General features: G+C 55.8%; 1 protein-coding gene across 1 annotated transcript; it reads right to left on the reverse strand.

The window, feature by feature from the left end:
* Positions 1–3507: 3507 nt before the first annotated feature.
* Positions 3508–8747, reverse strand: PTGDR (prostaglandin D2 receptor). Its single transcript, XM_074544072.1, has 2 exons — positions 7354–8747; positions 3508–4090 (listed from the first exon to the last, which is right to left on the reverse strand). The coding sequence occupies exons 1-2, from the start codon at positions 8173–8175 to the stop codon at positions 3836–3838; spliced, it is 1077 nt and encodes a 358-aa protein (XP_074400173.1). The 5' UTR covers positions 8176–8747; the 3' UTR covers positions 3508–3835.
* Between the last annotated feature and the right edge of the window lie 4025 nt (positions 8748–12772).

Here is a 12772-nt window from a genome sequence, read left to right on the forward strand (position 1 = left end):
ATGAATCAAACCTGTTTATGGTGAGTGGATTTAATCCCTTTTTGAATGAAAGTGAGTGGATTTAATCCCTTTTTGATCCAAACCTGTTTATGGTGAATGCATTTCATCCCTTTGGAACCAAACCTGTTTGTGGTGAGTGCATTTCATCCCTTTGGAACCAAACCTCTTTATGGTGAGTGGATTTCATCCCTTTTCGAACCAAACCCCCATCCTGACTTGCGTTTAACAAATCCACACAACATTTCTCCTCCAATCCTTCCCACCCTTTATCTCGTGCTCCAGAGCTTCCAGCAGCCTCAGTGCCCACCATGGCCAAGCAGGGCTGAGCACTGGGCCAGGTTTGGGGTGCATGGGTTAAAAACCAGAGGAAGGCACCCCTGGGCTGGCTGCTGGCAGCCCTGGCACTGCTGCCTGCCCAGGCATCTCCCTGCTTCCACAACAGCTGAAAAATGCAGGAGGCAATAAAAAAAAAAAAATAAAAAATGAGCTGTTTGCAAGAGTGAAACAATTTGTCGGGAAATGAGCTTGAGCAAAGTTGTGCCTGGATTTCATGGGCTGAAAAAAAAAAACCCACAAAAAAACAAAACAACAAAACACCGTGAGTGTGATTTATGTCCAGGAAAGGAGCAGGATGAGGGGAGAAGGGATGCTGGTGAAGCAGTGACAGCGTGGGACAGGGCAGGGCTGGAGGGTGACAGGGACATGAAAGAGCCCTCAAAGGGCATCGCTGGTGCGGAGCTGAGCAGCCGCTCTTTATTGTCTCTGTATCATCCCTTTATCGTCTCTTTATCCATTAGCACCAGGTCCAGCCCTTGGGGAACGCCGGGCTGGCTCGGAGGGGTCCCCAGGGCAATGACTGAGCACTGCAGGAGCCTGGGGGAGGATGCAATCAGGGATCAGGGAGAGCTCCACAAAAGTCCCCAGAGCTTTTTCCGCTCCTATTTAGCAACATTTGCAACCAACCCGCGCGTTGTCGGGATTTCTCATTCCAATTCTTATTTAATTTATATTTTCCTTTTATTTTGATCGATCCCAGACTCCGTAAGGAGGGGATCTAAGCTTCCACATAACTCCTGAAGCCCCAAACTGTACGTGTTTTAGGAAAAAAAAATTCACCGAAAGAATAATAAAGCACTGGAATGCTGTTCCTAGGGAGGTGATGGAATCACCATCTCTGGATGTGTTTAAAAACAGACTGGACATGGCACTGGGTGCTGTAGTCTGGGTGAGGTGTGAGGGCACAGGTTGGGCTGGATGATCTCAGAGATCTCTTCTAAGCTCATTATTCTGTGATGCTGTGATTCTGGGATTCAGTGAATTCTGTGATTCTGGGATTCTGTGATTCTGTGAATTCTGTGATTCTGGGATTTTTTGATTCTGTGAATTCTGTGATTCTGGGATTCAGTGAATTCTGTGATTCTGGGATTCTGTGATTCTGTGAATTCTGTGATTCTGGGATTTTTTGATTCTGTGAATTCTGTGATTCTGGGATTCTGTGAGTTCTGTGATTCTGGGATTCAGTGAGTTCTGTGATTCTGGGATTCAGTGAATTCTGTGATTCTGGGATTTTGTGATACTGTGAATTCTGTGATTCTGTGATTCTGGGATTCCATGATTCTGTGAATTCCGTGATTCTGTGAATTCTGTGATTCTGGGATTCCATGATTCTGTGAATTCCGTGATTCTGTGAATTCTGTGTTTCTGTGATTCTGAGTTGAGGCACTGACAAACGGGCTGCCCAAGGGTGCAGCTTGGGGTGCAGAACATCCCTGGGCTCCCGGCTCCTCCTGGCCGGGGACGTGCTGCCATCTCTGGCGAGGACGGGGACACGGCAGCCCCGGGAGCAGCCAGGAACAGCCGGGAGCGAGGATTGATCCTCCTGGAGCCCAACCCTCGCTGGCTGCGGCCGCCGCTTGGCTCGCCCCGAGGCAGCAGCAGCAGCGCCGGGCTGGAGACTCCGAGTCTGCTCCCACAGCAGGAAGGGCAGAATCCCGATTAAAAGCGCTGCTCCAGCCAGGGGAGCGTGTCAAGGTCACTGGGAAATGTGTGGTCCCAGCCAGGGAGCGGGGATGCTGCAGGGATGTGCAGGGATGCTGCAGGGATGGGGAGGTCACTCGTGGCTCCAGGGTTTATTTCCTGAGACGATAAAAGCATGGATGGGTCAGTGATGAGGTGTTTGCATCATCTCAGGGCTCAGGGGGAGTCTATTTTTGCACCTTAATAAAGAACAATGGTTTGGTTTGTGTTGGTTTAATTACTGATTTCCATGGATGGCGGTTACCCTGGGATCCAAACACACACGTCACGGGGCAGGGAATTTCCTGGGAATGGGACTTTTCCTGGACCAGGGCCTCTCCAGGGGTGAATCCTCACAGGCACCAGGGGCAGATGATGCCCTGCACCCCCAGAATGCCCTCACCTTGGAAATCTCATCCCACCTCAGTGACCATTCCATGATCCCACACCAAACTCTCCCAGCCTGGCCGTGCCTACTCTGTCTGTCCCGAGTGGAGCACAGACATTTAGGGGAAGGCGATCCCAGTTTAGAGGGACACAACAAAGTTTTCCAGGGCTGTTATCTCTCCTGGCTGCAGTGGAACAGGTCCCAGGAAAGCCACGGAGCAGGCTGGGAGCTGTTGACTCTGCAGCCCCACGTGAGCCATCTCCGAGTCAATACCATGCCAGTAACATGAAACCAATCCATGAACCAACCCTTGTTTCCTTCTTTCTCCTTGGAAAAACCCAAGGAGAGGCACCCAGCTGGCAGCTCACAGGGGCCCCCAAAACATCCCCAAATGCAGCTCTGCCCTTTTATCCAGCTGGGAGCAACAGCCAGAGCCAAGCCCAGCAGGTCACCTCCAAAAACTCCAAGATATTTTCCCTTCAAAAGCAGAATCTGTTTGGCACCAAGAGCAAACATCACGTGAGGGCAGGCAGGAACACGGCTACACCTTGCAAGGCTTAGCTAAACAGAGGAGAGAAATACCCTCTGTCTCCTCCAAGGGCACTCAACACTTGGTCATCGTGATGTTTTTTGGCCTAAATGGTCACTTAAGGCAAAAATTAGATCCAGTATTTAATTCAACCTGTGCTCGAGAGGAAATGGATCTCCCATTAAAAGGATTGCCCTCTTGCACGCCAGGCTCTGTGTTCTCTCAATTACTGCTCTCATTGAGGCTCAGGACAGCCATAAATACTGAATTTAAATAATTACAGCACAACAGGTACGGCTGAGAGCACAAATGCAACATCAGTGCTCGGAGTTTGCCAGAGGAGAGCGAGATAAGGGCGGACAAACCACAGCCCTGCCTTGGGAATAGGGAAGATCCTGGGCAGAGGTGGAGGGAGGGATTCCAGGGGTGCCAGGGAGGGATTCCACCTGCATCCAGCTCCTCCTCACACCAGCAATTGCTGCTGGAATTTCAGAGTGCCTCCTGCTCCTCACCCAGTCTGGGGACACCCCAAACCCATTCCTTGGCACGGAATGGGATCACGCACAGGCCGAGGTGATGAAACACCGAACCACTTTTATTCCACAGGGACACACCCTCACTTCTCCTGAACCACACTCCAAAGCCCTTCTGCATCCTGGAGCCGGGCTCTCCCCAGCCCCTCCACAAATCGCTGCTGCTCGGAACATCCCCACATCCCAGCAGATCCCGGATCCTCTCTGGGGCAAAACCACAACCTGGGCAGGGCATAGAAACCCTTCACGGCGAGCTGGACGCCGTCCCCACCCTGCCAGCGCTCTGTGGCACCTCGGGATGCTCCAGGGCAGGGCTGGGGGCCGAAGGCTCGCTCCTCATCCTCGCGCGCTGCGCGTGGCGGCGCTGGCTCAGGGGATGCCGGGCGGCGGCGGGGCTGGCCGGTGGGGACAGAAGGGGCTGTCAGCAGCACCCCGGGGGGACAGCGAGGCTCTGCGGGAGCCCAGGCGGCGGCAGACGCGGCGCACGAAGGAGCGGAACACGGAGGTGCGGAAGATGATGAACACCCAGGGGTCCACGATGGAGTTGACGGAGAGGAAGCGCAGCGCGCTCAGGTCGGCGTTCTCGTTGAAATCGGCGGCGAAGGCGCCCATGTAGGCACGGATCTGGGGGGAAAAATAAATAAATATCCACGGAATGGGAGAAGTTAGGGAAGGAAATTAAAGGAGGTCGTGCTGTGGTGGGGGTAAAAATATTGCCAGGGCAGCAAAAGGAGTTTTAACCCCATGGGTGGGATCAGGAGACAAAGGGGGCACAGAGGGGTCCCTCTTGCCGGGGGGATCCCATCCCTGGGGAAGAAGTGAGAGGATTTTGGGGTGGTCACAGGGAGCTGGATCTGCCCAACAGCTTTGGGACATGGGGGTGGAGATGGGGGTTACTGTGGGTTGTGGATGCAGCTGGGAGTGGGGCTGGGTCAGGGATGGTTGTGGCTCAGGGATAGCACATCCTATCAGGAAAAGGAGGTTGGAGGTGGAAATGTGGTCCCAGTGACCAGGAATTCTTCATGGATGAAGGAATCATCCAACAACATCAACAACAGAGCAAGTGCTGCTCTGTCCCCAAGGCTGGGGCACTCCACTTGTGCTGGTCCCCTTGCCATGGAAATGGGATCCAGCATCCATTGGATAACTCAGCAGGGATTCAGCCTGGGTTGGTGACAAAACCAGTTTGAGCCCAGCTGTGCCAGGGCTGTGGGTGGCTGACACCTCATGGGGTGGCTCCAGAGGTGACAGGAAGAGGATGTGGAAATTGTCACCCATGCACAGCTCCCACCCTGACTATGGGGTGGCCCCGCCTGTGGCAACAGCTCTGCCTGCAGAGGGTGATGGAAAGGTGGAAGTGCAAGATCTGAGCCATGGAAAGGTGGAAGTGCAGAACCCCACCCATGGAATGGTGGAAGTGCAGGACCCCACCCATGGAAAGGTGGAACTGAAGGATCCCACTCATGGAAAGGTGGGAGTGCAGAATCTGAGCCATGGAAAGGTGGAAGTGCAGGATCTGACCCATGGAATGGTGGAAGTGCAGAATCTGAGCCATGGAAAGGTGGAAGTGCAGGAACCGCACCCATGGAAAGATGGAAGTGCAGGATCCCACTCATGGAAAGGTGGAAGTGCAGGATCCCACTCATGGAAAGGTGGAAGTGCATGATCTGAGCCACCCAGGAGTGGGGGACAAAGGGGGCACAGAGGGGTCCCTCCTGCCGGGGGTCTCCCATCCCTGGGGCAGAAGTGAAGGATTTTGGGGTGGTCACAGGGAGCTGGATCTGCCCAGCAGCTTTGGGACACGGGGGTGGAGATGGGGGGTTACTGAGAGGGTGATAAGGGTGGGAATGGGGGGCAATTGAGGGGTCTGATAGGCGTGGGAATGGGGAGTTCTGAAGGGTTGATAAGGGTGGAGAGGGGAGATTTTGAAGAGTTGATAAGAGTGGAGATGGGGGATTTTGAAGGGTTGATAAGGGTGGGAATGGAGATTTTGAAGGGTGTGATAAGGGTGGGAATGGGGGGTTTTGAAAGATCTGATAAAGGTGGGAATGGGGATTGTTGAGGGGTCTGATACGGGTGGGAATGGGGATTTTGAAGGGTTGATAAGGGTGGGGACGGGGGGGGGGCTATTGAAGGGTCTGATAAGGGTGGGAATGGGAAGGTTTGAGGGGTCTGATGAGATGGGAATGGGGGATTATTGAGGGGTCTCATGGGGTGGGAATGGAGGTTTTGAAGGCTCTGATAAGGATGGGAATGGGGGTTTTGAAGAGTTGATAAGGGTGGGAATGGGGAGGGGGGCAATTGAGGGGTCTGACAGGGGTGGGAATGGGGGGTTTTGAAGGGTTGATAAGGGGGGGAACAGGAGGTTATTAAGGGGTCTGATGCAAGGAACTGACACCCCCTCCCAAACCTTAAACCCCTCAGAGGAACAGAGGGATGGTGATGGGATAGGGGTGGGTGTAATTCCAATGGAGTTAAAGCAGCAAACTGGGATGGGGAGGGGACACTCAGATAGAATAATTCACTGACCCCTCCAACACCTGGGGCACAGAGAGGTGATGATGGGGGTTGTTTTAAGGGGTTAAACCAATGAGCTGACCCCTGGGGATGTGGTGCTGGCATTGGGTATTCCAGGGAGGGGCAATGGAATGACCCTGCTTGTGACAGAGTGGGATGGGGGGCAAATATTCCCAGGAAATTTGAGCAGTAAATCAACCCCTAGGACAGGGTGGTGGGGTTGTTGGGGTTATTCCAGGAGGATTAAACAATGAATTCATTCCCCCATCCCAGGATGGGTGTTGGACATTATTCCATGGGGGTTAAAGCAACACTCAGATCTCTAGGGTAGGGTGGGGGGACACTCAGAGGGGGGACAAAGTAATTATCTGACATAATCTTTAATTAAAATTGATTGTTTTATTTGATTGTTTGTTATTATTAAATAAATTTAATTTCTTTAATTAATTTCAGTAAATTGAGGACTGGGAATGTGGTGCTTGTGTCGAGGGTGGGGAACCTCCCAGAATGGGAGAGTGGAGCAAGGGGGGATTTCTTCCAAGGGGATTAAAGTCATAACCTGACCCTTGGAGGGGTGGATTACTCACAAAGGACTAAAGCAATGATCTCCTGGCACCCCCAGGAATGGGGGGTGGCTCCAGAGTTTATTCCAAGGGGCTTAAACAGCTCCTGACCCCTGGGAATGGGGGGGGGTGGTGGTGGGGGGGGTTATTCCAAGGAGTTTTAGGCAGTGACCTGGTGCCTGTGGGCAGAGTGGGGCAGGATTTGGAAGCAGGCAAAGCCTTGGCCCCCAGGAGCTGGTGGTGGTGTCAGGGTTTATCCCAAAATCAGAGCTCTGACCTCTCCAGTGAGTGGTGCTGGCGGGGGGGATATTCCAGGGGGCTTTAACAACAGCCTGACCCCCTGGTCAGGGTGGGAGCTATTCCAAAGGGGCCAGATCATCAATCCAATCTCCCTGTGAGAGCATGGTGCTAAGGGATATTTTTCCTAATGGATTAATGCACCGAGCAATGGGGCGTGGGGTGATTCCAGCGTGCTGACCCCCATGGACAGGGTGGGGAACAACTCCAAAGGGGCCAAATCATCAATCCAACCTCCCTGTCAGGAGATGGTGCTAAGAAAGGGTATTTTTCCAAATGGATTAATGCACCAACCACCCGCTGGGGCATGGGGTGATTCCAGCGTGCCTGACCGCTATGGACAGGGTGGGGAACTACTCCAAGGGAGCCAAACCATCAATCCAACCTCCCTGCCACAGCATGGTGCTGCGGACAGGATCCTTCCCAAAGGATTCCACGCACTGACCGACCCAAAGCATCCCCCCCCACCCTCCCTCGCAGGGGCAGCGCGATTCTGCCGGGATTACTCACGATGAGCGGCAGCGAGCAGACGGTGAAGAGCACGGTCATGAGCGCCAGCAGGACGAGGTGATCGAGCTCCTCCATGTGCGGGGCGGCGGGGCCCGGGGCCGTCCCGCGGCGGGGCTGCCTGCGGGCCATGCCGTACAGCTGCCGCATGCTGCTCACGTTGCACGCCACGATGGCCAGCACCAGCAAGCCCATCAGGCTGGCGTAGAGCACGGGGAAGCCCAGGCGGCCCGGGCCGCCGCCGGCCATGCGGATGAAGCACCAGGTGCCCGGGCAGTACTGCATGGGCTCGCCGAAGCCCAGCAGCGGCAGCGCGCAGAACAGCGCGCACAGCCCCGCGGCCGCCGGGCCCAGCGCCGCGCCCAGCCGCCGCGTCAGGTGCCGCCGGTAGAAATAGGGGTGGCCCAGCGACAGCCAGCACTCCAGAGCCATGGCCAGCAGCAGCAGCGTGGGGGCCAGCCCGAAGAAAGCCATGAGGAAGGCGAAGAGCTGGCACAGCACCCCCGGCTGCTCCTCGCCGCGCACGGGCGGCCCCAGCTGGCTGAGGCTGCGGTTGTAGGCGTAGGCTGCCAGCACCATGGGGCTGATCAGGCACTTGCCCAGCAGGTCGGTGACCGCCAGCGCTGTCACCAGCACGTAGAAAGCCGAGACCCGCGGCGGGCGGCCCCCGGGCGAGGAGCGGGAGCGGCGGCGGTGCTGGCCCAGCAGCAGCAGCGCCAGCACGTTCCCCAAAAGGCCGGCGGAGAACAGCACCGAGCTGGGCACGGCCGACTGGCCGCTCTCGATGTGGCGGCTGCTGCGGCAGCGGTAACCCTCGGCCTCCATGGGATTGCCCCGCTCCGGGATGCGCTGCCAGGGATGCCCCGCTCCGCCGGGAATGTCCCCACGCACCGCGATGGGACTGAACCCCGCACCGGGATGGGATGCGATGAACGCGATGGGATGGATGGACGGAGCGCACCGCACCGCGCCGCGGCTGCCCGTGGTGACGGTCCCCGCTCTCGGAGAGAGCAAAGCGGGAGGAGGAGGAGGAGGTGCGGTGCAAGCGGGCACGGCCCCTGGGACAGCCCCTTGTCCCGCCCGGCCCGCCCCGGCCGTCGGAGCTGGGCTGTGGAGCGGGGGGGCCGCGCTGATCCCCCAGGAGGAGGGAGGGGAAGGGCCGGGGTGAGTGCCAGGGTGAGGGTCCCAGAGGGGCTCTGGGAACGGACACGGCACGGAGGGAGCTGGAGCTGAGCCCCTCGGGGTGGGGGTGCGGGAGGGGGACAGGGCTGAGCCCCGAGGGGGTGACGGGTGCGGGGTCCGAGCACCGTGGGCGAGTGACGGGAGAGGGGGGACAGAGCCCCTGGAGGGGTGGCAGCGCCCAGGGCTGGGGCTGAGCCCAGGGAAAGGCGCTGGGGCTGATTCCCTGGGGGTGACAGGGCCCAGGGCTGGGGCTGAGCCCAGAGAAAGGCGCTGGGGCTGATTCCCTGGGGGTGACAGCGCCCAGGACTCGGGCTGAGCCCTCACACAGAACAGGGAAAGGCGCTGGGGCTGATTCCTTGGGGGTGACAGGGCCCAGGGCAGGAGCTGAGCCCTCACACAGACAGGGAAAGGCGCTGGGGCTGATTCCCTGCGGGTATCACAGGCCACAAGCCAAAGCAGTGCTAAGTGTCCCTACCCGCCGCAGCACGAACGGGGTGATCCTTCAGATCCCTTCCAAGCCAAACAATTCTGGGATTTTAGGCTATGAGCAGGTGGCACATCTGCCTGCAGCCCATCCCGCAGGTGTTTCTGATCCCCCAGCCCTGGCAGTGCCCTCTGTGCCAGCGGCAAAGCCCGGGAAAAGTCCCCGGAGCTCCTGTCAGGAAAAGCAGCTCCGACCGCAGCCCCGCGGCTGCAAACACACACACAGCGCCTTGCAGGATGCATGTGATGATGAATAAGCACGAAACCGTGCCTGTCTGCTCTCAGAGAACTCCTTGCTACCCTGGATGAGTGTACTCGAAGGGCAGGGGAGTATCAAGATGACAGCAGGGACGGGAAAGGGGGTTTGAGGGGCCAGACTCAGCACGGCAGGTTTTAGTGGTAGCTCTTGTGATTCCTCCAGCAGTGAGGGCAGGGACTGTTTGTGGCAGAGCAAGGGAAAGTCCCGGGTCCGGAAGAAATCAAGATAAACTCGTTGCAGCTCAGCTCTCACCCACGGTCGGTCGGTGTTGAAGTGCTGCCCTCATTAGGGCTGAGCGCGAACCCAGAGGCCGCTTCCTGCCTGGGGCCCCCGGGGAGAGGAAATTCAGGCTGCCCTGGGAAGCAATCCGAGTGAAACCCTCCAAAATAGCTCCTGGAAAACACCCAGCGCCTTCCCGAGCTGACCCTGCGCTCTGGTCCCTGCGGGAATCCCAGCAGCAGGGAATGGGGGAAGGCAGATGTGATCCCTCAGCTTTTCCCCAGGGTGAAGGTGGGGAAGGAGGGCCCAGCACCTCTGCAGAGCTGATTTAGGGGGAGCACAATGCCTGTCCTGATCCCTGGAGCAGCTGCTGTGATGCTGGAAATGCCAGGGAGGACCCACTGGCACAGGGTGCCCGGAGCAGCTGTGGCTGCCCCTGGATCCCTGGCAGTGCCCAAGGCCAGGCTGGGCAGGGCCTGGAGCAGCCTGGGATGGCGGAAATTGTCCCTGCCATGGCAGGGGGTGGCACTGGATGTCTTTTAAAGATGCTTTCCTACCCAAACCATTCTGGGTCCTGTGACCACCCCAGGGATGGGATCAGCTGAGCTGTGACCCCACACACTCCACATCTGCTCTGAAGGGGAAGAGAATGCAGTCTGGGCTGCTTCCCCAGCATGGGAAAGTCCCTGCACAGCCACCACAAGGCCAAGGTCAGTGGCAATTCCACACTTGCCAAGAGGAGGAGGAAGAACTGAGACCAAACCCAGCCCCTGCTGGAGGTGGGTGCTGCCCCGGGTTGCACCAGCTGGAAACCCCGAAGGATCAGGAGGTGCTGCTGCTCCTTTCCCCCTGCACTGCTCCATGGGGACAGCCTGGGATGGAGAAGGGAATTTTTGGGACCATCAGTGTGGCTCTGATGCCCTGGGAGCAGGCACGGGAGGCACCACCCAGTGCAGGTGAGGCTGGGGATGATTCCACCTGTCTGGATTCCTTCCCCTGCTGCTGAGGATGGCCAAACACATCAAGGGCCTGCTGGAAGCCTGGATGCTGAGAAATTGAGATTTTCTCTGTTAAAAGGCACAAACCCTCAAGAGAACACTGCATTGACCTGAGGTTGTGGAGAAGCTTCCAAAATGGAATGACAGAACTGAGTTTATGGGTGGGGAGTTTGAATAGAAGTGTGTAATGCCACAGGGTAGAAAACTTAGAGTTTAAGGGTTTAGAATGTAATAATATGTATAGAGCAAGATAGAGATTTTAGGGAGGCTGATCCTTCTTGCTCTCCTGAGGGTCTGTGCCTTTAAACACAGAAAATCTAAAATTCTCAGGCATGCAGGGCTCCAACAAGTGCCCATCCTTCCCTGTGGACAGGGATGGATCCCTGGAGCCAGGCTCAGGCTGGGAGAGGTGTCCAGCCAGGAATGTAAGCACAGACTCATCTCCCTCCTCCATCTCCGGGCGTGGGCAGCCAGGTCCCATCAAATCCCCATTTAGCTCTTCCCCGGGGGTCATTTGCATAAATTGCGGCTATTAGGAGAGGGGAAAATTATTTGGAGAAAGTCTCATCGCCAAGGATGACGAATCTGCCCCGTGCATTCGTCACTCTTCCGACGTGACCCTCTTCTGGCTGGTCACATTCCTGGAGGAGAGGAGGAGGGAAAAAAAAAAAAAAACCGGAATAAAAACAACCCAAAACGGAAGAAAAAGCAGCCACAAACCCCAGAGACAAATGAGGAGCTGGAAAAACTTGAAGCATCCACAAGGAATTTTAGTTGTTTCGTTTTTTGGTTTTTTCCCAAAACTTTTGTTGACTCCTTCCAGCTTTTCCTTGCCAGATTTTGCTGAGGATCTCCTGCCTTGCTGCTGTACCAAGATTTTTCCAAGCCTGGCTTTTCTTTACAGCTTCTCCCTGCCAGATTTTGGTGAGGATCTCCTGCCCTGCTGCTGTGATGAGTTTTTTCCAAGCCTGGCTTTTCCTTCCAGCTTTTCCTTGCCTGGTTTGGTGAGGATCTCCTGCCTTGCTTCTGTGCTGAGTTTTTTTCCAAGCCTGGCTTTTCCTTCTAGGTTTTCCTTGCCAGATTTTGGTGAAGATCTGCTGCCTTGCGTCTTTACCAAATTTTTCCAAGCCTGGCTTCTCCTTCCAGGTTTTCCTTGCCAGATTCTGGTGAGGAGCTCCTGCCCTGCTGCTGTGATGAGTTTTTCCAAGCCTGGCTTTTCTTTACAGCTTCTCCCTGCCAGATTTTGGTGAGGATCTCCTGCCTTGCTTCTTTACCAATTTTTTCCAAGCCTGGCTTTTCCTTGCCAGATTTTGGTGAGGATTTCCTGCCTTGCTTCTTTACCAAAATTTTCCAAGCCTGGCTTCTCCTTCCAGCTTCTCCCTGCCAGATTTTGGTGAGGAGTTCCTGCCTTGCTTCTGTACTGAGTTTTTTCCAAGCCTGGCTTTTCCTTCCAGCTTTTCCTTGCCAGATTTTGGTGAGGAGCTCCTGCCTTGCTTCTGTACCATATTTTTTCCCAAGCCTGGCTTTTCCTTCCAGTGTCTCTGCTGCCTGCCTGCTCTTTGTCAGGAGCACGGGATTCTCTCCTTTCACTCAGCTCTCCCTTTGGAAGTGTTTATCCTGGTGTCTGGAAACCCTCATTTAGATCCCCAGGAGGGTTTTGGAGGGCTGGAACTGAGGCTTTGGCAGCTCCTGCTGGACATTCCCAGGCTGGGAAAAGCTTTTTCCTTGCCTGGGAGCCTCTCCCTGGTGCTTCCAGCCCCATCCCGGGGACCCTCCTGGGCTCCTTCCCCAGCTCTGCTTCCCCCAGACTGAACAGGATTTCAGATTTTCACTCTTTCCAGGTGGCAGGATTTGGGGATTTGGGGGTATGAGGATTTGGGGGTTTGGGAATTTGGGGGTTTGGGAATTTGGGAGTTTGGGGGTTTGGGGGTTTGAGGATTTGGGGGTTTGGGGATTTGGGGGTTTGGGAATTTGGGAGTTTGGGGGTTTGGGGGTTTGAGGATTTGGGGGTTTGGGGATTCGGGGATTTGGGAATTCGGGGGTTTGGGGATTTGGGAGTTTGGGGATTTGGGAGTTTGGGGATTTGAGGATTTGGGGATTTGGGAGTTTGGGAGTTTGAGGATTTGGGGGTTTGAGGATTTGGGGATTTGGGGGTTTGGGAATTCAGGGATTTGGGAATTTGGGGGTTTGGGGATTTGGGAGTTTGGGGGTTTGAGGATTTGGGGATTCGGGGGTTTGGGGATTTGGGGATTTGGGGGTTTGGGGATTTGAGGGTTTGGGG

Source organism: Zonotrichia albicollis, chromosome 6, assembly GCF_047830755.1.
Source record: "Zonotrichia albicollis isolate bZonAlb1 chromosome 6, bZonAlb1.hap1, whole genome shotgun sequence".
NCBI classification, from domain to species: domain Eukaryota; kingdom Metazoa; phylum Chordata; class Aves; order Passeriformes; family Passerellidae; genus Zonotrichia; species Zonotrichia albicollis.

Coding starts and splice junctions, on each gene's coding strand:
- PTGDR (XM_074544072.1), bottom strand. CDS start 8,175: ATGGAGGCCGAGGGTTACCGCTGCCGCAGCAGCCGCCACATCGAGAGC. Junction 4,091..7,353: donor TCTGCTCGCTGCCGCTCATC/GTGAGTAATCCC, acceptor TTTTCCCCCCAG/ATCCGTGCCTACATGGGCGC.